Source organism: Vigna radiata, chromosome 1, assembly GCF_000741045.1.
Source record: "Vigna radiata var. radiata cultivar VC1973A chromosome 1, Vradiata_ver6, whole genome shotgun sequence".
Lineage (NCBI taxonomy): Eukaryota > Viridiplantae > Streptophyta > Magnoliopsida > Fabales > Fabaceae > Vigna > Vigna radiata.
The window spans coordinates 638,124-663,281 of record NC_028351.1 but is presented as its reverse complement, the minus strand read 5'-3'; the positions used below and the strand labels follow the sequence as shown (position 1 = coordinate 663,281).

The 25,158-nt window shown below is 33.5% G+C and overlaps 4 protein-coding genes across 12 annotated transcripts in view; 3 read left to right on the top strand and 1 right to left on the bottom strand.

Moving 5' to 3' along the window:
- Nucleotides 1-3,760, top strand: part of LOC106769632 (nuclear pore complex protein GP210) — a 28,747-nt gene extending 24,987 nt beyond the window's left edge. Inside the window, exons 28-36 of one of the 2 annotated variants that reach the window (XM_014655344.2) lie at nucleotides 733-808; nucleotides 1,049-1,156; nucleotides 1,258-1,399; nucleotides 1,492-1,563; nucleotides 1,651-1,864; nucleotides 2,104-2,170; nucleotides 2,417-2,508; nucleotides 2,759-2,819; nucleotides 3,142-3,760. In XM_014655344.2, coding sequence (XP_014510830.1) covers nucleotides 733-808; nucleotides 1,049-1,156; nucleotides 1,258-1,399; nucleotides 1,492-1,563; nucleotides 1,651-1,864; nucleotides 2,104-2,170; nucleotides 2,417-2,508; nucleotides 2,759-2,819; nucleotides 3,142-3,503 — 1,194 coding nt within the window. In that variant the 3' untranslated portion in view covers nucleotides 3,504-3,760. Of the gene's footprint in view, nucleotides 1-732; nucleotides 809-1,048; nucleotides 1,157-1,257; nucleotides 1,400-1,479; nucleotides 1,564-1,650; nucleotides 1,865-2,103; nucleotides 2,171-2,416; nucleotides 2,509-2,758; nucleotides 2,820-3,141 lie in introns of both variants that reach the window. The other variant, XM_014655336.2, reaches the window with a different exon arrangement.
- Nucleotides 3,761-7,854: 4,094 nt separating this feature from the next.
- LOC106772364 (glycine-rich RNA-binding protein 3, mitochondrial) lies at nucleotides 7,855-11,970 on the top strand. Of its 2 annotated transcripts, XM_014659147.2 has the most exons (6): nucleotides 7,855-8,094; nucleotides 8,305-8,345; nucleotides 8,492-8,655; nucleotides 8,780-8,879; nucleotides 9,420-9,589; nucleotides 11,179-11,970. In XM_014659147.2, the coding sequence occupies exons 1-6, from the start codon at nucleotides 7,970-7,972 to the stop codon at nucleotides 11,695-11,697; spliced, it is 1,119 nt and encodes a 372-aa protein (XP_014514633.1). In that variant the 5' UTR covers nucleotides 7,855-7,969; the 3' UTR covers nucleotides 11,698-11,970. The 2 variants fall into 2 exon arrangements, with proteins under 2 accessions (XP_014514633.1, XP_022636951.1); XM_022781230.1 differs by lacking the exon at nucleotides 8,305-8,345 and having other exon boundaries at nucleotides 7,856-8,094.
- A 3,833-nt stretch (nucleotides 11,971-15,803) lies between these two features.
- Nucleotides 15,804-18,634, bottom strand: LOC106766599. The gene is made up of 5 exons (XM_014651319.2): nucleotides 18,181-18,634; nucleotides 17,924-18,100; nucleotides 17,283-17,715; nucleotides 16,874-16,963; nucleotides 15,804-16,797 (listed from the first exon to the last, which is right to left on the bottom strand). Exons 1-5 carry the CDS (start codon nucleotides 18,613-18,615, stop codon nucleotides 16,010-16,012), a joined length of 1,923 nt encoding a protein of 640 aa, XP_014506805.2. The 5' UTR covers nucleotides 18,616-18,634; the 3' UTR covers nucleotides 15,804-16,009.
- Nucleotides 18,635-19,880: 1,246 nt separating this feature from the next.
- LOC106757648 (histidine biosynthesis bifunctional protein hisIE, chloroplastic) lies at nucleotides 19,881-24,257 on the top strand. 7 transcript variants are annotated; one of them, XM_014640805.2, is made up of 7 exons: nucleotides 19,881-20,108; nucleotides 20,197-20,271; nucleotides 21,391-21,549; nucleotides 22,784-23,029; nucleotides 23,133-23,228; nucleotides 23,324-23,472; nucleotides 23,746-24,257. In XM_014640805.2, the coding sequence occupies exons 3-7, from the start codon at nucleotides 21,412-21,414 to the stop codon at nucleotides 23,960-23,962; spliced, it is 846 nt and encodes a 281-aa protein (XP_014496291.1). In that variant the 5' UTR covers nucleotides 19,881-20,108; nucleotides 20,197-20,271; nucleotides 21,391-21,411; the 3' UTR covers nucleotides 23,963-24,257. The 7 variants fall into 7 exon arrangements, with proteins under 7 accessions (XP_014496291.1, XP_014496217.1, XP_014495899.1 ...); XM_014640413.2 differs by having other exon boundaries at nucleotides 19,882-20,108; nucleotides 21,344-21,549; nucleotides 23,746-24,191; XM_022781226.1 differs by having other exon boundaries at nucleotides 19,997-20,119.
- The last annotated feature ends 901 nt before the right edge of the window (nucleotides 24,258-25,158 follow it).

The following is a 25,158-nucleotide window of genomic DNA, read 5'->3' as shown; positions in this document are numbered from 1 at the left end:
GTTATTTAAGCTATTAAAATTTAAGTTTCTTGTTTAGAATTCTATTGGGAGGACTGTTATTATAAGGAACTGTAACAAATTTGTTTTTATAGTGCATATAATACTGAACTTCCAATTGATTGAGATTTTTGTCATGATTATATGTATCAGTGATGGTGTTATGTCCTGTAATTTGGACATGGCCATGTCCCAGTGTTTGTGCTACTGTCATCTCTGGTGTTGCATAGAGTTCATATTTATAAATAACTTGGTTCCTACAACAATTTTAGAGTAAAGTATGAATTTTGAATATCATCTACCAATGATGATCCATTGATATTTTATTTGCCAGCATTTCATCTTCTTCCATCTCCTGTGTATTTTCATAATCATGTTACCAAACTTGCTTTTTATTTTTACTTTTTGTGAACAGCTTTTCAAATTATTTTAACTATAGTTGCTAAATTTCCTTATTACATCTAGACTTGTTTTCTTATTTAATTAGAATTAAAATTCTAAAAATACAACTATAAATAAGGATTAGTGTTTTGTCGTTTGTAACACTTGCAACGAGTCGTATACGTGATATATGCTTTTTTCCATGTATCTCTCATTGTCACCTAATGAATTGTTCTTGCGCAAGTTGTACATGTGACACTCACTATTCTTCCTTTTATTCATTCAACTTGCTAGATCACTTCCTGTGTTCTCTTCCACTATCTGAAGCTGTGTATGTTTTTCCACCTTTTACAGATTAGAGTGGGTGCCCATATATATCCGCAAAATCCAGTTCTTCACATAGGAAGTCCTCTTAACCTAAGCATAAAAGGTGTGGTCATTTTGGATGGTTGCTACTAATTTATTTTTCTATCAATGTCTTATCTCTTGAAAAAATTTCTTATCTAAAAGGTTGTACTTGTCAGAGATGTAATGAAACCATTTTTAGCTTTGTCTAACATGGCAGACAGTTATATCAATTGCTTGACTGAGTTTTGAGTTCAGGGCCTTTCATCTTTTCCTTTTACCAAATTATTCCATAGTGGTAATGAATTTTACCTTTAAGTTTCAGGTTTGAGTGATACAGTTTCTGGACAGTGGTTTACTACAAATAGAAGTGTAGTATCCGTTGATACACTATCTGGGATGGCCAAAGCTATCGGGCAAGGTTCAGCCCAAGGTGCTAGATTTAAGTATTGAAAATGAACTTTTTAAATGTCATTCTGGAGATTTTGCTTTATAAACAATTATTACTCCCTCACTGAATGTTATTATGAGCAGTATCTTTCCGTTATGGAGGATCAAAACTGCAAACAACAATTACAGTGTTGAAAGGAGATTATATTTCTGTGCTTGGCCCGAAGGAGATGTTAACTAATGTCCCTTACCCCTCGAAAGGATACAACTTCTCCGTGAAATTCAGGTTTGTGAATTATAACTCTATGGACTTTAACTTGGTTTGAAAGAAAGCAACCTGCTTTTCTGACTGACTAGATTGTATAGTAATTCCTACAGTGAATCCCTTGGTGCACCTGGAGAAAACACGAGAATTTTATTCAACTGTAGAGTAGATCCACCATATGTGGGGTATAGATCTTTAACCATTTCTTTCATTTGATTCTTTAAAGTGAACAATTCATTCTTAGATATATCTTCTACCTTCATTCACTGAAGGTACGTGAAGCCATGGCTGGATCAGGAATCTGGCAATTCATATTGCTTATTTTTCCCTTACTCACCAGAGCATTTGGTGCACTCGGTACCTAAGTTAGAAGGCATGAGGCCAGATGTATCAGTCTCTATTTCTGCCTCTCTTGAAAATGAACATATATCTGGATCTGCTTCAGCACTTTTTATTGCCGGATTTTCTATAATGGAGATGAGCAAGGTGTGGATCTTTGATCTTTCCTCGTTTTATTGCTACAAATTACATTTCAGAATTAGGCAAGAGTGCTTGATTTATGAAGTTTAGTGCCTGTAATTTTCTTGATCTGGATTCTTGACCATTTTGCTCTACTTTATGCCTGTGATGTGCCAAATTGCAAATACATTGGATCCCTCACCCCAACCTGATTGTGAAATGAAAAATTAATCTATGATGTTAATATGTTACCCCCATACCCTCAGAATCCGTTGCTGCTGAATCTGACACCAGGCTCAAACAAAACTGCCATTACGATATTGGGAAATACTGGTAAGATGACATATCTTCGTTTTTTTTCTTGCATGATCATTTTGTTGCTTGATCACCCAATACTTTTGTCAGAAGTTGATCTTTATAAAAATAATGTGGTCTGGTGGGGATGTAAATCATTGTGATGGGTTCCGTGGAGATGTTCCTGATTGTCATCTTCACTAATTTTATAGCATAGTTGCCACAAAAATTTGTTGCTGTCTTCTACAATATGTAAGGTTAAACCCGTTGGCCTTTTTTTTATAGATGTTGAAATTCACTGGCATCATCGAGATTTGATTATGATCAGTCTCATCCACAGAGAAGATATTGGCATTCGTGGGTATGCACGGTATGAGGTGAGTACTTTCAATGGATTTCATCACTGGTCAAATCTAAATTTGAAGTTACAGTAAGTAGGTGATTTTTTTTATACCTTGACTTGAGCTTTGCATTTCTTTTGTGCGTACTGCAAGCCGGTGCTAAAGTATCATCTGAGAAGTTGCAGAGCTATAAAGTGAAACTAATCCCGTTGTTAGACATGCAATAAATGTGCTGATTTTGGATTTAAAATACATTCGAATTGATTTTTCTTGTCCATGTCTCCAGGTTCAACTTCTGAAAGCCAAGAGATTCAGAGACAAAATCCGCATCACACTTCCAGCTAATGGTTACGTATTCGTGAAGCTTAATATTACTTAATTTCCTTCAGCATTTATAATTTTTTTTTTCTCAAAAGGCAATAAACTCAACACTGTTTTGGTAAACTTCTTTATAAACATTTATGCAGAAGAAAATAAGTTAAATGAAACAAACTTCTCCCAGAAGTTAAAATCAACTTTTGGAGACACTAAATGAAATAAGCTTATCCAAATTAGCCTATGGGATAAATTTGTTTCATTAGTCGATTTATTTTCATATGCATGTACTTGTAGGGAAGTTTATTCAAACAAATTTTAAGTTTAATCTTCCTTTTCCCTGTTTTATTACAGGCCAGAGTGTGGAAATAGACGTCAACCATGAACCTGAGGAAACAGCACCATCCAGCATAGCCATAAATAAAGCCTTCTGGGGAAGTATTCTGGGATGTTTTCTGCTGTTGATTTTATCAATCATTATCTTCACACGTTTCTTCGAGAAACCAGAGAGATCTCAGCAAACAAGTTCCTCGGTTACTACAACTACAAGCACTGCAGCTCCCATAACTCCTGATAGAAGCAACCCGTCTGCTGTAAATGAAATGTCTCCGCGAACACCTCAACCATTTGTAGACTATGTGAGGAGAACCATCGACGAAACTCCATATTATAAGCGAGAAGGGAGAAGAAGGGTTAATCCACAGAACACGTTTTAGACTCTTCCACTACTCTCACTTCTGATAAGACCTGACTAATGTTGTATGTTTTCTAAACCTGAGAATTTTGTTATCTACATCTAGCTGTGCAAATTTAGGAATGTGTTATCATTCTTTGATCATCACGTTGCATATTTGTCTCATTCTTAGGCTAGTGCTGCAGTTTCATTACCATTTAGGGATGTTTGTAATTGCTCTACCTTATTGCTTCACCAACTAGTTTTTTAAATGATGGTAATGCAATGTCGCTTGTAAAATGGGATTACATTTGTAGCAGTGGTAGATAATGAAACGGTGGACTGAAATATAACTAAGTAGAATGCATTCAAAATGCCATTTTGTTATTTGGATATTAATAATTAATTATGAATTCGAACAAAGATTTCTAACTTTCTAATTTTATATTTTGTTTAGTTTACAACACTTTAATTTATTGTATGTACTATATTTGATAGAAAATATAGAATTGAGTGGAAGAAATATTGTAACAAATAACTTTTCAGGAATGTATGTTGTGTTTTAATTTTTAATACCTTTTTAGGATGATTTTTAAATATATCATATTCGTGGACAAGTTTTTAGCATAATTGGTTGCTTGACGTTGCTCTTGTGTAATCTTAATGTTGATAATTGTTTTTCGAGGACAAGAAGTTATAACTTGTTAATGTGGATACACTTATTATCACTTGCAAACTCCCAAAGACTTGATCATTAACTTTATACATAATTTTCATTATATTTAACGGTTTCATTTTTAAAATTGATGTTGGTATATTAAATCTTTTTAATATATTCTCTTTTAAAAAATATTTTCCAATATATTTTGAAGACTCAGATAGCAGTACAAAAACAATTAATAAAAAAAATACAAATTTCATAACTCTAAGCCTTTTTCAATATATTTTTAGTCTTACAAGAGTTTGGGTTACGTGACGTGAAATATTAGAGTTTGTTTTAAATTGTTCTGTTTTTTCCTTAAAATAAAATAAGAAAATTATTTATATATTAAACGTGGGAAACTTATTATACCTTATTATAGATCACATTCTTAATTGAATAAAAATAAAAAAATAAATCTTAACCCTATCAATTAGAGCCGTCAAAATGGGTCACAACTCGCGAGCCAATCCGACCCGTCATGAGTTCGGGTCGGGTTGGGTTTGAAAAATACAACCCACTTATATGTGGATCAGATTTCAACCCGGTTCATGCGGGTTGAACCTGTGGTGAGCCGAGTTGGCCCACCAACCCACCTACTTAATTTTATTTTTTTAATTTATTATTTTATATATGAAACTCTAAAAAATAAAATACTTTCTTCACTCACTGTGTATACCAAAAAAGTAACATTTGCTCTCACATAAATTGCTTTCATTTGACCATGCTCTTACCCTCACTGCACTGAAATTCTTCAAGGAGAAGGTAAAACACCCTTCCTTTTTTTCTTCTCTTTTCTCCACATTTTTGTTTTCTCACTTCTCTTTTTTTTTTTCAAAAACCCTATAATGACAAAATTAGGGGTTTGCGAATTTGTTTTGTTTTCTGGGAGATTTGAAGACATGGAATGATTTTTTCATGTTCTAACATGTGTGTATCAGATTTTGTTCATTTTATTTAAATAGTTTGAGTATAAATTATTTGAACAAACACTTTTTTATATCTTTGAATTTTTTGTTGAGTACTGGTTCTATTTTTTTTTTTACTAATATTTTTTTATTGATTGTCGGAATTGTTCTGATATTAAGAAAATCTTTATTAGTGAATTTGGAGACAACAAGAACAAGGGTCAAGCGTTACAACAAGAACAAAAAATGATGAATATAAGAAACTTATTTGTATGTTTTTTGTGTTTGTTTTTGAATGACATTTGGATTATATTGTACTTTTTATTATTATTTTGAATTGTCTTTAACACAATTTTTTGGGAGTGAAAATTGTTTAAATTTAAATTACAGAAAGTTTGTGTTTTTTTTAGGCTTAATACCTCCCTTGGTCCTCGTATTTGTGTGAAAATCTCAGTTCGGTTCTCAAGTTTTGAACTGTCTCAATTGGGTCATAATATTTGTAAAAATACACACATTTTACCCCAATCACTAACTGATCTCACTATGCAACAGTTATCTTCTGTTATGAGTGGAATAAATAGCTTAAAGGCTGGTGATGAACCTATAAGTTACCAAGTTGGTTCATTTGCACAAAAGGCTGTTAGACTGATTGCACTGGTTACGCGAGTTTTCCGGTGACTTTATTTTTTGAGCCAACGAGATAATCTGTGTAAAATCCCTGATTCTCATAAAGATGAATAAAATTCCTAATTCAAATAAATTAAATAATAGGCATTGTGCCACGTGAAACACTGCTTATTTTAAAAAATAATTCATATAAATAAATAATACACGTAAGCTAAACTTAACGCCTTTTGAGATCAGTTAACGATTGGGGTAAAATGTGTGCATTTTTACAAAAATTATGACCCAATTAAGACAATTCAAAACTTGAGGACCGAACTGGGATTTTCACACAAATATGAGGACCAAGAAAGGATTAAGCCAACACGTAAGCATGCCATGTCAGCTAAACTTAACACCGTTTGAGATCAGTTAACAGTTGGGGTAAAATGTGTGCGTTTTTACAAAAATTATGACCCAATTGAGACAATTCAAAACTTAAGGACCGAATTGAGATTTTCACACAAATACGAGGACTAAGGGAGATATTAGGCCTTTTTTTTATTTTAAAAAAATGTAATTAAATGGGCTAGTGAGCCAACCCGTTTACCCACCAACCCGTGGTGGGTCGGACCGGGTTCAAGGTTTTTTGGCTCACTAATAAATAAGCCGGTTGAGCCGGGCCGAATCGAGCCGAGTTATCCGTTTTGTGACACTTTTCAATAAAGATAAATAATAAAGTTTTGTGAGATTTAATGACTTGTCTATTCTCGTAATTTTTTTAAAATTTGCCTATTTTTATAATTATTCCACCAAATTTGCCTAAATATGTAAAAAGACTGAGCTTATACATATACAAGCTAGATAACAATTGGTATGCGCAACAATAATGATATATCAACTAATGTAATAGTCATATCACCAATTTATAGATGAAAATTGTTGATATCTTTGTGACACCTCTCAATAAAGATAGACAATAAGCATTTGCACTTACCTTATATCCAAAAGTGCAAAATGACAGGTAATAATCTACTTTAATCAATTACATATGGTGGTGTGGTGTATTTAATTTATTAATGTTGTGCCCATTTCATACCAACTTCAAGCTCCCACGATATTACAAATATAAAAAATTAATATATTATTGGAAACAAAATAATAATATAAATATATGCCATATTTAAATTCTAACATAACAACACCTTACTAATTTATGTCAAAAATTGCACATCATATGATCTATGTATATTGTTACCACTTAAGAATCTTTTGTGTTCCCTCATAAAAGGTCCATTGAAGGGTACTATTCTTTTAACACACATTTTTATCAACATTGTTCTTTAGGTGATGAGGTCCCACAAATTGTAAACCATGTGATTTGTATAGTTTTTTTTACTGATATAGGAAAATTTCACACATAAATTACAGAAATAGGAAAATTTGAAAAAAAAAACATTATGAAAATAGGTAAGTTGTGCAACTCCTACACAACTTCAAATGAAGAAGTCATGTCTCTCCATATGACTTCTGCTCTGACACCGTTGAAAAGTAAAAGTTGTTCGTTCTTACGTTGATTTTAATATGATGTAATATACATAAATAATCAATTACATTAAGTTGAAGTCGTTGGAGAGTCTGATGACATTAAAAGTTATTTTAGTACAAGAGGAATTCCAATTAGATAATATACACTGTAATCAATTATATGGTACTTGTAATTGAATACTAGAAGAAGAGAATGAAACAATACTATATATAAATATGGTCATTTCATCAAATATACAGAATTGATTCTCTTACAAACATAATCAATTCTATGTCTACATGAATGAACATCTTTGATTTTGTAAATTATTACATCATAAGTTTCTTCTGCAAAGCTCATTATGAAAAACATCTCACATGTTCTCTCTTACAAGCTTATTCCAAAAATCTTATTTTGCAAAACTCATTCCATAATGCATTTTATGTTCTAAAGATTTGGAAAAACTTGTTGCAAAACATTTCCACAATAGATAATCACAAGTCACTCTTATGAAGGATAAAATAATTATTTAAAAATTATGACGTGCAGTTAGAAATTATACGGGGTGTAGGAAGAAAAAAGAGCATTTTTCTCTTTTTTATTCTCGACATCAGCCACTCACTCTCAGAATAAAAAAAATAAAAAATAGAAAAGGGTTTTACAAAATTTAAACACGAGAGAGAAGCAATATCCATCTAGGGTTTCTCATTTTACTTTTCTCATTCTCGTTCTCTTTTTCGCTTTCGCAAGCTCTTCTGAATTCGCAAGCTATGGAATCTCCCGGTAACGAGCATGTGGTGGGTGCCGCTGACCCCAACGACGTCGTTACACCTTTCTCCCACAGAGAAGAACCCCACAATTCCCAACCCCTCACCGGCGACGGTGCCAGTCCCGGGTAATATGCCCTTTTTCCATTTATTTATTGTAGTTTCTTTTGTTTTTTGGGAAATTTTTAAAATTGGAGCAATTCGGCAAACGCAGCTCATGAAAAGAACCAATCTTTCTGCACTTCCTAGAAAAGGGTTTTCAATTTGTTGGTATTTAGATTAGACGATAATAATGTTCTTAGATTTGGTTCTAATTGCACTCGACCCATAATTTGCAGAAAGATATTTATAGGTGGTTTAGCGAGAGAAACGACCATTGGTTAGTGCTTGCTTTGCCTTTGTTTATGATTATCGTAATTGTTACTTTTGGGGTGTGGCAACCCTTTCTCTGAATTGTGTGGATTTGTAGCTTTGAGCATTGATTTCTTATAACCCTACCCGTATGACTTATGTAATTTGTTGCAGCTCAATTCATCAAGCACTTTGGGAAATATGGTGAGATCACGGATTCGGTCATCATGAAGGACCGGAAAACTGGGCAACCTCGTGGATTCGGGTTTATAACGTATGCCGATCCCTCGGTGGTTGATAAAGTCATTGAGGATCCTCACGTCATCAATGGAAAACAAGTATGACTTGAATCTGATGATGTCTTGGCTAAGGATGTCATGTTACCTGTTTTTTGTTTTGATTATAGTGATTAGTGAATGGATACTTTGCTGGCTCTTATGGTTTTGGGATCATCATATATAGGTTGAGATTAAGCGGACGATACCAAGGGGAGCTGTTGGCTCTAAGGATTTTAGGACAAAGAAAATTTTTGTAGGTGGAATTCCTTCAAATGTGACTGAAGGTAGGTTGCCTCTTTAGTTAGCTAAATTCTTTGCTGCTTGACTGAGGTGTCAACAAGGGGGACACATTGCAACACCTTGAGAGAGCAACCTTCGAACTGAGGACAGTATGGGCATAAAAATTTATCTAAGTTTCAGATCCTAGAATTAAATACTGTTTTTATATTTGAGAGTACTGTTTAGGATCTGCAGAGGTTTACTCTGATATTATAGACAGACAGAACTCCCTTATTGTGTTGTACCTTGTATGTTCAAGTTTTCTTCTCCTAGAAATTCTTACGAATCACTTGGCCACATGTAATTTACATCTGTCCTGATGTGAATGGTGTGTTTTTGTTTGTTTGACGGTGTGTAAGTAAATTGACTATTTTCATTATGATTCCCTTTTGTCCCTTTAAATCTGTGTTACAGTTTACTTTCAACAGACTGTTAGACAGTGAAACACTTTTTGATTTTCAAAGTAACTCTTTAATCATTGAATAGTTTCAGTGAACGACAGTTCCTTTGGTTGGTAGTTTTTAATCAAAGATGCATTTGTGCAGATGAATTCAGAGACTTCTTTACTCGCTATGGTGAAGTAAAAGATCACCAAATAATGCGGGACCACTCCACCAACAGATCTCGTGGATTTGGGTTTATCACATTTGATTCTGAAGAAGCAGTTGATGATCTTCTATCCATGGGGAACAAAATTGAATTTGCTGGAGCTCAGGTGAGGAATCTTTTACTAAAACCGAGTACATGCGTTTGTTTTACTCTTGACTTGTGTAACTGACATACAGATCCAGAGGGTTGATTGTATAAAATTTTAAATCTCTTGGCTGAAAGTTTATTTTGAATGGAATTGAAAATAGTGAAATATTGGCAACTTGATTTTGTTTGCACTTTGCCTTTGCAAAAAATATCTTTAAAAGGTTTTAATCTTCAAGGTGGAGACTCATTAATGGCTCTGATAATCTTGTTCAAAGAATATAACTCATGAGTAATCTGTAACTTTAACTCTTAATTTAATGAAAATAATCAAGTAGCAATGATTTCTCACCTTTTTATTAAGTTTAATGTACCAGTTGCATTATTCTGAAATCAAATTATCGGATCATAGTTCCATATCATCATACTTATCCGTGTTTTAGTGAAAGTTATTGCTCCGAGTATCATAAATATTCTAACAAGAATCCACATTGGAAATTAATAAGGGTCAACTGGTTGGCCAAGTCAGTTATTTGCTGAGACCTTGGAATACTCTAGAAAGAAAATAGTGCTTATTGAAAAGGAAAAGGAGAGGAGTGACAGATAACCAGTTGGAAGAAAGGGCAAGGGATCTGATATTTCTTGGTTAGTTGGGGTATTTAGGCTTGGGACTTTTATTTCTGGGAATTAAGATATTTTCCCGTGCATTTTAATTTGTATTCATGTAATTGTGTTCTAATTTGTACGAGGGAATATCTGTTTGTGTTGCAATTTCTACCAGCGCCTCCAGAAGTCCGAGAGGGTTTGTTTTGGTTTTTTGGATAAATTTAGTTAACTTATCTTATTCTTCTTCAGGATAGGTTTACTTTGCTTTGAATAGTAAGCAAAAGCTACAGTAGAGAGTAAAACAAATGAGGAGATAGTTCAAGCGTATTAATTAGAAGAATCTACTATTCTTTTGTGATTAATATGTAGTTTTACTGATACATGATGCCATCTTCAAGAGTATGTTGCCTTGAGTAGTATATTAGCCTTATCTGTCAACCTTGATGATAGAACTGATATCATCCTTTATTACTATCTGTACACTAATCCCGTACCAATATAGTAGGGAATAGAACAAGGAACGAAAGGAGTTTTAGCACAGCAATACAACTGAGGTTATTTGAGAGAACCTCACTCTCCACAATCCTCACTAACCCAAAAAAGAACTCTCTATCCTCCTCCGTATTAAGACTTTATAATAGTCTGTTACAGCTATTTAATTACAGCTGTACAAACTACCTTGTCTTTTCCTTCTTTTATAAACTATACCGAACCTATCACTTGAAGTGGTGTTTCTTAGTGTGTGCATGTTTGTTTTACTACTGTATCCTACTTCCAAATATACGAAGTCATTGGCCTTCAAAGTATCTGGATGGATTTCCAATCACACTAGTTCTAACTGTTTGCACTACCATCCTGGGTTGGGGCCTTACCAATCACAAACGTTTTTTTTTATACATTAGACATAATTATGTCCATTTAACAGATCAAGAACCTTATTGAAGCATTTTTTCTATTTACAGTCTTTTTCATCAATAAAGTAACCTTGTCATTTTTCTTATGTAGGTGGAAATCAAGAAGGCTGAACCAAAGAAGCCAAACTCTGCACCTCCATCATCCAAGCGCTACAATGACTCAAGATCTTCATACGGTGGTGCTGGATATGGAGATGCCTATGATGGATTTGGTGGCAATTTTGGAGTTGGGGGTGGTTATAGATCAGGTGGTGCTTATGGTGGTGGTAGGGCTGGTGCTTATGGTGCCTATGGAAGTGAATTTGGTGGTTATGGAGGATATGCTGGTGCGATGGGACCGTACAGAGGAGATCCCTCCCTCAGTTATGCTGGTCGATATGGTGGAAGCTTTAGTAGAGGGTATGATCTTGGTGGGTATGGTGGACCTAGTGAGAATTATGGGGCATATGGTGGGGGTGGTGGTTCTTCTGGTGGTGCTGGTGCCGGTGCCTATCAAAGTGGCTATGATGGCAGCCTAGGAGGTGGATATGGAGGGACTAGTGGTGGTCCCTTCTATGGGAGCAGTAGAGGTGGTTATGGTGCTGGCCGATACCATCCTTATGGAAGATAAGATTGGATACCGAGCATTTGTAGTCTAGGACTAATATGTCTAGCATCAAAGCAAGTTTGTAGTCTGTGTTTGGTTCATCAGTTAGATTACATGTTTTCTTTTCAAAAGAGAATTGCCAAGTATGCTTTTATTTATCAGCACAACCATTTCTTGGAAGTCTAAACAAAATTTTCATTTGATCCCCTCTTTGAAGTCTTTTTTTTGTTCATGTAAGCTGCAAATTGTGCAGATGCTTGTATTCTCAATGTTATTGTTGCTTTGTACCATTTCTTACTACCATCTTTTTTATATGTTTTCGACTTGATTATACCATGCTGGTCTATTTTTTTATGCATGAAAAATTTGGGGAGTACATTGAGTTAGTTGATTTTATTGTTCAATATTACAAACCTTTTTGGGTTTTCATATTTTATTAAGATATAGATTTAAGTAAATGCCTTGGTTTGTTTCTTCAATTAATCGAGAATTAAAAGTCATTTCATTTAATAATTTGTCAAAAAGGTTTTGTTAACAAAAAGAAAACATTGGATGAAAGTACATGTTTTTTATGAGCAAATGAATGGAAGTGAATGTACTACTCCTTTATTTGATATATGGTAATTTAAAGGGATAAATATATTTTTGATCATTTTGTGTTTTTGGGTTTTGTTTATTTTTCAAACTTTGATCAATTTTGTTCTTTTTTAAAAAAATCATGGATTTAGCTTTCTTTGACCAATGTTAGATTTTTTTTTCTTTTAGATGTGGTAAACATTTTGAATTTGTTTAAGACATGTATACCGGTTGAGTTATTTAAGTTTTTCATATATTTTATTGAGTTATCTTGATTTTCAAAGTTATTTGAGTTCTTTGTTCATTTTATTTGGCTATTTGGATTTTTCATCGATTTATTTGATTCGGTGATGTCTTGTTGAGTAATAATGTTGTCTTTAATGCAATTAAATTAATATTTATTCTCAACTAATTTGTTGGCATTCTAATTATTAACCAAATACATTCTTAATTAAAAGTAAGAACTTTATAAATTAGTTATAGTAAATTTAATCAAAGTAAATTTTCAATTAAACATTACCATCCTTAATCATATTTATTTTTTTACCTCTTATATCATATGATTGATATGTTATGTAGATTTAATACCAAGCTAACTTACTATAACGTAAAAATCATTATTTTACTTGATTAAGAAATAAAAGGCCGATAAAAATAAATTATAACAAAAATCAAAAGAACAAACAAATTTATTCATCTAACTTCAAGGGCTTGACACTCCATGGAATATAGAAATAACATGAAAATAAAAGAAAAGAAAGTAAAGAACATGTGAGAAGAGAAAGGACGAAATTAACACCCGAAAGGGTTCTTAAACTTCCTTAAAGTGTTTTCTTAAGTCTCTTTATATAAAAATTAGATTGGACTTTGTTTCAGGCTTTTCTATTATTGTAATCTTCTTTATATTTTCTGAATAATCTAATATCTTCAAGATATATTTGATTGTTGTTGGGATTTAAAAATATTTAAGATATTTGTTAGATTAGAAAGATTTGGCAAATATTATCTTTTGATATTTATTAATATAGTTAAATAAGGTAATTATTTAACAATATCTTAAGATATATTTTTTCCATATTATCTTTTATCATACACATTTATCAATTATCAAAGTCCTTTTTGTAGAAAAAATAGAGAAAATTGCAAGATTCATATTTGTGGTTTGTTCCCTCGTCTTGGTTTAGCCAAATTTCTTAATTTTTTTCTCATTCTTTTCTTGCATTCTTCATGAAATACTTTGCTTTACTTATGGTTTTGATTATTTGTTATTTTTGAATTTTATCTTTAAGGTGTTATGAAATTTTAACCAATTTATTTTCATACCTCAATAAGCTCAACTTAGCTACAATTGTGCACTAACACATCTCACAATATCAAAAGAATATTTATGCAACTAAAGTTATTTTTATCATGTGTTTTGTATCTCATGTTCAATAAATCTAATAATAACAAATCTTAATTAAAATATTCTTTTAAAGTACAAAAACCAATTAAGAATCCAATATTAAAGGCTAAATGAGGGCATAAATATGTACTCATCATAAAACTATATATGACTTCTCATCGAGCTATTAAGATGTCTTATCAATTTGGGAACACAATACACATGACTTGCCGACCTTACCTGACTAGGAATGTGACACATTATTAATCACTGAGTTATCTTGCCGACCTTAGGACACATTACATATGTCTCAAAAGATGGCACACCGTTTACCATGTTATAGGAAAACAAAAAGTAACAACGTTGGTCATAAAGAACTAAATCAATTCAATCTTTTTTCGGGGGCAATTTTGGTGACAAAAGATTGTCTATCAAAATGGCGTCATTGTCGGGGAACACATGCCATTGAGTTTCATTGAATGATTTTCTTTCTTTTGTTTGCATATAATGTCTTTCCCTTTAAATAACCAGTTTGCATTTGGAAGTTATTTTGAGTCTATCATGCTCAAGAACAAAATTTTAACATGCATTGTGATCGTTATGAGTTGCAATTTTCTTGAAGACCTTAAAACCTAAATTGGATAACTATCAATTGATATGAATGAACTAAAACAACAAGAATATGTGCAATAGTTTGAAGAGGAGGACCTTCGTGCGGAAAAAGAAGAGAAAAGGCATTTGGAGCTAGTGGAGAAACTTAAAAAACCTATAGAAATCATGCAACATGTGATTGAAGAAGAGGATGAAGAATTGGAGTTGAAATCCTTTCCAAAATTGGAAGGAAAAAAAAAAAGGATTGATCTTAAAACAACTAAGATTTGGATTTTGATTTATCACAGTTTTCAGAAAATGTTATTGCATGTGATTGTGATTTTTGTTTATGCTCTATTTGTGATGAAATTAATCGTGCAACAAATCAAAATTTTAACCTCCTTGCAAGTGCAAATTTTCCTCAAATTGGTGATGTTTATACTTATGTTGTTAGATGTATTGATGTTGCAGTTCATGCCTCTAACGTACGTTCTTATGGTTGTGTTGATTTGGAGCCATTGCTGCTACCACAAGCTACAATGGTTTCTACTTTCCAAACTCCTTCACTAGATGAGGTGTTGTTGCAACTGCAGTAGAGTGCATGGAAAAATCAACTAAGAAAATGTACAGACAAATTGAGCATAATTGTTGAGCATGAGAATGCTACACTTCAGATTCAACTTCTAACCTTGATTTGCAATTTTATTAGTAGGGTGTTATTATTTTCTTTAGTTTGTGTAATTAGAAGTAGTTAATATAGTATACTGAATGACATGGTAGAAAGTAGGTTGTACTACTTTAAAATGAGTTAGATGTTAATTTTTGTAGTCTAGGTTTTGATATATAGAGCTTTCAAGCCTGATTGACATGTTCATGCACTGTGTTGAGTAGGATTCTCATGAGAAATTAGATGATGGATTAGATTTGATGAATGTTAGCCTTAGTGAGTTTTGAGAAAATTTCTTGATTGTGTGATTTACTTATGCTTACAATGTGATTCAGAACTTGATTGAACTCTTTGATGTTACTTGTTTGATTGCACTCTTAAGAGGATCTAGCCCATTTTTGTGAACCAACAACCACTTAGCTAAACATCCTTACCTTGCATTATTCTCCATTAAACCTTTCATTGAGCCTAATTGACTTATTTCTTGATGATTTCTTAGCTTGTTACAAGCCTTGGATCTTAAAATAACATAAAAACACTGCAACCACATTGTTCGAAATCACATGATTTTGGCCCATTTTTAGATATTAAATTCTGAAATAATGGCAACCAGAAAAATTAATGGGAAGAACAAACAAAATAGTGGTTAAGAAAAATTGTTATCACTTTTAATTTAAAATTTTTAGTAAAGTCTAACACCAACCACTAGAATCAAGATGACGATGGGGAGATGATATATGGCAATGAAGAACTTAAAATCATGTTCATCTTGATAGATAGTCAGCAAAGCTTTCACAAACTAACGACAATTTATCTGCTATAATCTGATTAATTAGTTGCAATGGCATTCTCATCTTCTATAATAATGACATCAGGAAAACCCAAAGGAAATAATATACCAAAAAGCAAGAGTAGAGTATGAACTCGCCTAAACAAATATATACATTAAAGTAAGCATATGTAAACATAAAAGGTTCTAGGATGAATTATTACACTGTCAGTGCTAGAAGCAAAAAGCCTGCAATTATAACATCTAATACAATCCTACAATGCTCAGGAAGAAGAACACTGAGCTTATATACATGCACCATAAATACATGTACCATAAACCCTAAATCCTAAACTCTAAACCAATTTTTCAATTCAAGTTTTGCCTTTTGCATAACTTCCTGAGCTGCAATTTGCTTTGCCTGTCTTTCTTCACTTTGTTTCTTTGCCATTATCGTTTTCTTCAGCGTTATGTCAGTCGCCAATATATTCCTTTCCAAATGACCAAGGCGAGTTTCAATCTTTAAGGTTTCCAACTCACAAAACTTTAATTGATTTTGTTTTTCATTGAGCATGGCCTCGAGATGAGAGACCTGTTCACATAGCAATTGTCCATCTCTTTTTGATGCTTCAAGCAAAGCTTTGTTCTTGACATGGTCATCTTGGAGTTGTGCTAATCTCATTTTCTCCTCCTCAAAGAATTTGTTGAGATCTTCCATAGTAAGGAAATTTTCCATGGATTTATCTATTTCTGCAATTGATGATGCAAAATTGATATAGTCCAAGACATGATCAGAAAACTTTTTGTAGTCAACCTGTAAAACATCTAATATTGCAAAAGTGGTTTCTGCTGCCTCTTTCATGGACTCATGCTCATGAGGAGCCAAGGTTTCTAGATCAGCTAGAAGTTGTTGCTGTGTGAACAAGATCACTTCTCTATGCCTTGATGCCTTTGACTTTCTTTCACCATCTTGTGATTTGCTGGGACTAACTATATGTCCAGAAACCTTAGTATGGCAACCAGTTGAAAGTTGGGCATGTTGTTGACTAACACTTTTTATAGCAAGCTTGTTGCAAGGTCCATTAGAAACATTCCTCTGTTTAGGAACAATTATTGGATTAAAGGATGGGAAAATGCCTGTAAGGATGAGACATAATCAACCACAATTCTAAATCAAAGTGGACATAAACACATAAAACTAATGAAGTTATACAGCAGAAAAATGGCTTAGGCGTTGGGAGATTCAAACTTTGAGCTGGATGGAAGAAAATAAGACGGCCAAGCCAACCCATTCGACAAGAACCTGCAATAAGATCAAACAGAGTTTTAAGACTAAATATGATCAAATAGAGTTTTAAGACTAAATATGACTAAATCACAGGTTTTCTCGCTCAAATAGAGTTTTAAGACTAAATACGATCAAACTACTTTCAAACATGACACAATCCATTTTCTTAAGTTCAAACTTAAACTGATTGTAACAACACATGTAATTAAATTTGTAAAGAATCAAGTAAAAATAGTCAAAATAATGTAACTTTGCTCCAAAAGTGGCAGCTAAAACATAAAGGAAAAATGAAAGAAAGAAACAGATCTTCGAGAACAAAGAAAGAAAATATTACCAAATGAAGCATTGGAGGAAATGCGTCTCTCAAACATAATTTGTCGCCAACGGATCCTTGAAGGTACTGATATTTGAGATAATGATAGAAATGCTTCTTCCTCAACATTATCCCACGATACTGAGTTTATAAACTCGGAATCATCACCATCAACCATGAAATCTGGAAAACCATTGCGATTCGAATCTGCTACAGTTAATGCTGCACCAGCATCTTCTTTGTCTGGCACAGTCAAGGGATCCTCAGAATAGTCGGTAACTTTCATCCTTTTACTGAGCTCACTTCCCAGCTTATAATCAGTTTCATCATTTTGGCATTCCTCCCAAAAATCATGAAGACTCCTTTGCCTGTTTCGCTGGGTAGGAACAATGCTTTTTCCATCAAGCAGTTTAATCTCATCCTCCCAAACATGGTATCCGCAAGATCCATGGCCCTATATAACAATTATTAGTTCAATGATACATTTTCAAGATAACCCAAAAGGATAATTGCAATATACATCAAGCAGCTTATAGGCACCAAAAATCCAATATCATCCCTCTACTGGTACAAAACATAAAACTTTCCCCAAAAACCCAATAACACACATACACAAAAAAGAACCATAACATCAACCATAAAATAAAGATCATGAACCATACCTGTTTAACAGGGCAAGTAAAATAGTACTTAAAACCTCCACCTGGCTCTTCACCCTTAACCCTTCTACAAACTCCAGCCTTACACGCACACTCAGGATACTTTATCGTTGGAGGCTGCAAATCTCTCTCAGCAAGAGGTTCATCGCACCACTTAACAAAGTCCTTACATTTTACCCCCTTAAACATAACCACCAACATCATCTTTAAAATCATAATCACAAGAGAAAGATGCAAACTTGCAAGTGTTAGAAGCGTACACTTTTGATGGGGCAGGTGTAGAAGTTCCTCCCACTGCGTGAGGTTTTGATTTCGCATGCGCCATGCCCACAACTGCACTGTACAGCGTTGGGAGAAGGTGAGACGAGTTTAGAATTGGGAGATTTGGAAGGACAGTACCCAGACCAATGTCCAAGTTGGTGACAATTGAAGCATTCTTCTTGCTGCATTCGTTTGACAAGATGTGGGGGGATTACAGCAGTGCTTTGAGAACTCTGAGCTTGAGTTTCTGAAGGTGAATGCGAGAAAGACATGGTTTTCTTGCTCTTGGTGAAACACGACCAAATAAGAGTGAACGTTGGAACAAAGAGAGAAGAGATTCTGAACAGTGAAGATGCAATGTAGTAGTGGAGCTGGAGTGTCCGTTCAACATGCTTAAGAACAACAACGTCAGCATTCCAATGATTCTCACGCATTTGAATGTTTTCAACTTCACAAATAATTTAATAATGTTACTAAGAAGAGCTTTCAAAATTGTACTATAATGTCTCCAAAAGTCATTAACGGCAATTCTTCATTCGCCGTAATCAAAGGATGAGAATAAATATGAAGCATAAATTTTGTAAGAGTTTTTTGAAATAATCTATTTTAAATTTTAGGTTATTTCATGTGATGATGTTTAGAATATCAACAAAAACAGTTTATTAGGTGGTAAAATAAATTTTAAATTATCAGTCAGAAACAAGTTAGACTAAATATTTGGAGTAACTTTTACCAAACTAATATTATTATGTATTTCTATCAATATATAGAAATACTTTCACAATTTTTACTTATCAGTAAGTTGGTACAAACCACATGTCCAACTATTTTGGCATAGATTAAAGGTAAAATCGAAGGTCAAGCTGAGTTCACATAAAACAAAGATCAAGTTGAGTTAATTATGTTAAACATTGAGATGAGTCACTCAAGTTAAAGGTCAACACAAATCAGTTAAGGTCAAAGATTGAGTCAAAACGGTCCAAGTCGAAAAACGATCCAAACCGAAGGTCGAGTCGATTCGACCCAGACTAAATGTCAAGTCAAGACGATCCAACTTTAAGGTTGAGTCAAGTTGGCTTGGGTAAAAGGTCAAGCCAAAGGTCAAACTAAGATGTCTTGTAAAGTTGAGTCGTGTCACGTTGATGGTCAAGCTGAGTTTGCCTATATCGAAGTGCAAGTCGAGTAGGCTCAGACTAAAGGTCTAATTGAATAGGTTCAGACTAAAGGTCAAACCTAGTTAGATTGTGTCTATAATCAAACTGAGTTATCTTGTGTTGAAATCCGTCCGTATTTAAAGATTGAAATCATTTTATCTTAATTAAAAATTGAGATGAGTCAATCCAAACTAAAAATCAATCTTTGTTAATTTAGATTAAATTTATTAAAGTAGATCAAAACAGAAAAATTAATACAAATCATCCATAATAGAAAGTTCCACTAACTCAATAATTGAGTTTGCCTTAAAATAAAATTCGAATAACTTTACCTAAATAAAAAAAAAATTGAAATATAAAATGTTTCAATTAATTTAACTAAACAAATTATTTAAAAATAAAAATATAATATATTTAATTAAGAAATAAAGATATCTCAATTATAAATACTCAAATTTATATATTTTATTTTTTTAAAATTATTGAATTGAAATCTCTCAGTCAAACAAAGGTTAGAGATTTTTTTTCCCTTTACCGTGGTCCAAGTATGGTTCAGACATGAGATATGCAGGGGATCTTAGAAAGATCTCGTTTTTTTGATGAGATAATAATGGTACGAGAATGTTCTCATTCTGATTCATAGCAAGAACGGCTCTGATAGCGCTTTGGTGCAGCGAGCAGCGTGGGAATATCACAGACAAACCCACTCGTGCCTCTACCTCATCACACCGTTGATCACTACCACAGACACAACAACATACTTACCATACCAGGTGAAGTTGAGGTTGTTCTTCTTCTACCTTCTTCTCCCTCACTTACCATTTCCTCTTTCCTCTAAACCCCATTTCTCTCTCTCACTAGATCCAACCGCAAGCACAGCACCGCAGGCGACAACACAATGATCCAACCCTAATTCCACCGTCTCTTACCTCCAAGGTCTTCTATCTTCTTCTCCATTGTTCTTCTTCTCCCTTCTTTCATTTTTCCCTCTTTTGTTCCTTCAATCTGTTTTTTTCTTCTTTTTGTACCTGCTTAACCCTAATTGGCAACACTTAAACGCAGCTTCCCTTCATTTCGTGTTTAATTCGAGTAGTTCACCATGTTTTCTTCTTACAATTGTGGTCAATCCTCTATTGGATCTGGGGTCCTCCGTGTTTGCGATGAAGCTAGGGTTTGCGCCCAATTTCGCCTCAAGATTGGGGCATTTTCTCCTCTGATTGTTAATTTCCACACTCTACTTCCCCTCTTGCCTGGCTTTCTTGGATTTGTGTTGGACTCGAGGTTTTTGGTGGAAAAGTTTTCGCTTTCCCTTTCCTTTGTTGTTTCCCTTTCCCTGCAATTGAAATTTGCAATAAAGAAAGAAAGAGTCTTTCCAGTTTGGTGAATGAAGCTGCGATGGAGGAAGTGACCTCCGATGCAATGAACCTTTATTTGAATCTGGGTCAATCCCATTTGCTTCGAAGGAATGAAGGAAGTATTACCTTTATTTGAATCTGGGTCAATCCCATTTGCTTCGAAGGAATGAAGGAAGTATTCTTATGGAGTTTTTACACTCGTTGACAAATATACAGATTAAGAGAAATATAAAAGACAAAAGAATATATACATAACAAACAATTATTAAAGCTATTTTCTTTATTAATGATTATAAATTATAAATTATAGATTACAAATTACATTTGCAAAGGCGTCGATTATTAAAGCCCGTGATTGTGAGTGATTGTGAGTGGTCTTTTCCCGAACCCAGAAACCCTTCTTTTTTCTGCTTTTCACTGTTGAAGTGACGTTGTTGGTTCTGCTCAGCCATTCTCTCAGTCGTTCAATTATTGCAAGGTTCACATTGTACTGATTATTGTTTCATTCACCAAACACGACAAAAATTTTTTTTTGAAGCAATGTGCACTGTTTTTAGTTGAAACCTGAAATTGAAGATTTAAGATTTTGTATGAATTTGTAGGGCAGAATACATTTTTTATCTCTAATATTTTTTGAAATTTTGTGTTTGTAGGTCCATCTGGTTAGATCAGTGGTTCACTGAGAAATTGGTTGTTGCAGGTGAAGGTTCCCTTGGAATCCATGGCTGTTTCGTATGTTCACATGGTTCAATCTGGCAGGGGTTTCCACAAGGGTAACCTTTCATATGCCAATTTCAGTTACAAGGGGAGGAGGTCCAACCGTTTAGTTTTTGCTTCTATGCAAACTTCAGACCATAAGGTACTTCATGTCACCAACCTAACTAGTATGGTTTCAAGGATTTCGTTGCTTGAGGAAATGGTTACTTGTGAAAAGAAGGAAACTAGTTTGTGTTTTTTGCCAAGTTTTAAATTGACTGTTTTTCAAGACCCGGTTTGCCAAGTTGATTGCATTGCACATTCTCCTTATACGGTTTTATTGGTGAAAACAGTGAAGTTCTGTACGTAGACTTACACTCACATGGAGATGTCTGTTACTGAGAGATTATTGTCATTGGATAATCAAGGCCCAAAGCATACCAACGAAAAGAAATTTCTGTGTTCCTGGCTGTCTATTGCGGATGTTTGTTGTCTGGAATTTCCTATAATTCGTCATCTGATTCTAGTTTGGATAATCTCCTTTATAAAATACTTGTAAGAGAAGAAAATAAGGAGAAACGAACTAGCTTTCTCCCATACACTAAATTTAGCTATTGCACAAGTTAAAGCAGATTTTTGAGAAGATAAGGTGATTGAACTAATACAAATTCACATGCATAAGTTAACTTTAGCTTATCAGAGAAACATGTTTGTTTACATAGAGCCCAAGTAGTCAGTGGTGTAGCCAGGACCCGGAGTCTATGGAGACAAAATATAGAAACTGAAATCACTGGGTTCAAATATATAGGAATAGAGGAGATGCAATACAAAATTATTAAGTTTTACTTGTAGTTTTCCATGTAAGAGAAATTACCAATGACTTTTTTTAAATTGAGGGGATGCAGTTCACTTGCACCCTCTCACTATTATGTAAGTTTTCCACTTTTAGTTGTCGTGGACATACAATTTAGTTCTGCTTTCTCTTGCTGTGATTTAGATTATGTAGGACAAGAACTGTCTCTGGTTTTGATATTAAAAAAAGTGTTGGTTGCTTAAGTATCTATAAGAGTATAACAGTAGTTATATAGTTATGATTTATTTAGTTTTATTTTAGTTGTTTCACTTTCGATATAATGTTACAGTTCTCATTAAATTGTGGATGTAAGTTTAGTTTTACATATCTGGGTTTAAATTGGGTGACAATTTTGTTCCGTGCGATCAAGTTCCCAAGTTATGGTGATTGTATTGCTAATATGTTGTTCTAACAAGGACATTTTATCCTTTGTATTCTTTGTGGATTTTCTTAGCATTTCGTGTTTTCAATTTTTTGTTCTTATTGTATTTTTCTTTTGATAGTATTACTTCATGTTTTTACACTGAAGCGCTAAACTTTTCAGGTAGATTCATTACTGGACAGTGTAAAATGGGATGACAAAGGCTTAGCTGTGGCAATAGCTCAGAATGTTGACACAGGGGCCATATTAATGCAAGGTTTTGCAAACAGAGAAGCAGTTGCCACAACCCTATCTTCTCGAAAGGCCACTTTCTATAGCCGATCAAGATCAACATTGTGGACCAAAGGAGAGACCTCTAATAATTTTATCAATGTTCATGATGTCTTTCTTGATTGTGATCGTGATTCTGTAAGCACTTCCCTTTTTCTCATTGAATTGTTTAGTTTCTCCTTTTTGATTTTAGTTTCATACTGTATGTTGTTTACTTTTCTCACTGGTAATTATTTCTCAGATAATATACCTGGGGAAACCTGATGGGCCTACCTGTCACACAGGGGCAGAAACTTGTTATTATACATCAGTCTTTGACTTGTTAAAACAGCAAGAGGTAACTAAAAGCAAATAAAAAGTACATGTAATTGCCATGTTTTGTTGGAGAGAAAGTGCAGCAACATTCAAATTGTTTTGGGTTATCTGTTACAGGATGAAGGAGATAATTTGGCATTAACCTCATTGTATGCATTAGAGTCAACAATCTCACAACGGAAAACAGAGTTAACTGGAGAAAATGAGAAGCCTTCATGGACAAAGCGATTATTGCTTAACGATAAGTTGTTGTGCTCTAAAATCAGGTTGGTATAACTTGGCATGTTATTATGTTGAGTTGGAATTTAAAAGAGGAAAAATAGATCCCTTTTGACCTGTTTGTCCCAAAAATATCACATTCTACATGCTTTCCAGTCATTAAGAAGCCTTGTAGCTGATCCCATTGCTTTTGCATAAGATGTCTTTTACCTACAACACCACCTTGATTATATATAATTCACTTTTCTTGAAGGTACAGTATGGATTAAACGATTATCTTTTCATGATCTCTGATTGTAACTCTATCTTTCTACTCACAGGGAAGAGGCAAATGAGTTGTGTCAAACACTAGAGAATAATGAGGACAAGTCACGTACTGCTTCAGAGATGGCTGATGTACTTTATCATTCCATGGTTCTGCTGGCACAGAAAGATGTCAAAATAGAAGATGTTTTGCAGGTTCTTCGGCTGAGATTTTCCCAATCTGGTATTGAGGAGAAGAGAAGCCGTTTATCCCAGAAACCATTGGGTCATTAAATTTTCTGTCAAATCTATATCTCAAACAGTATATTTAGCTTTTTTTGACATACCTGGATTAACTGTATGTGTTATTATCTGTGTGACTATACTGAATTGGGGTAACTTATTTAAATAGCGTAGAGAATGTCAAGAACACCATGTAACTGCTATCCACCCATTTTTGCAGATATCAGTTTACACTGTTTTTGAGGTATAGATAATTATATTGCTTGGATGCTTATTTCTACCAAACTGCAAGTATGTAATTCATTATCTTAAGTTAGTTAGAATTGATTTTGAGCTGTTAAATGTAGTTGAGGTATGTGGTTACTTTCAACCATAGCTATAATGATGTCATTCTTAATGATGTCAGAATAAGCATTACAATAATCCAGAAAGTTTTTACCTATTACGTGATTCAAAAAGCTTCTTGGAATGAGCTATCCAGAAGTACATGTAATGGTTATGTATAACAATCTAGAATGTCTCCCAAATTGAACAATCTAGATAGTTTTACAAATGGTTCTTTATACCAATCTAGAGTGGTCTACCAAATTGAACAATCCAAATAGTCTTACAAAATGAGAAATTCAAAATGTATTTTTGGATCAAGCACTATATAATGCACTCTCCTATTGATTAATCCAAATTTTATTATTAATTAATTCGAAATCCATTTAAAATTTTGAAGTTTAAAATGGATTTGTGTTTTCTAATTTATTTATTTATTTGTGACACAAGGATAATGGGTGGTGTTTCTCAATCCAATGAATGTGAGAAAAATCAATAATTATTGGCTATCAAATTGCATTTGAACTTTATTGTTTCCTCATTCTTCTTCTCTCACTCTCGTAGTAGTAGTTTATGTGGTGTTGAGTTTTGCATTGTTCTTTTCATCAGTCTTGCTTGGTTGACTTCTTCTTCTTCATTTCATCAATATAGTTATTTCTAGCATGTATTGGATTTCAAATCATTTAGGAAACAAATTAGATTTTCAAATTCAATTTAGAAAGTTACATAATTTCAAAATCTGATTTACGAAATCAATGAATTTTGAAATTCAATTAAAAAATTAATTGGATTTCGAAACTAATTAAATTTTGAAATTCAATTTAAGAAGTTATCTATTTTAAAATCTAATTTAGGAAGTCACATAATTTTAAAATTTGATTTAAGAAGTTGTTGAATTTCAAATTGAATTAAGGTAATTATTG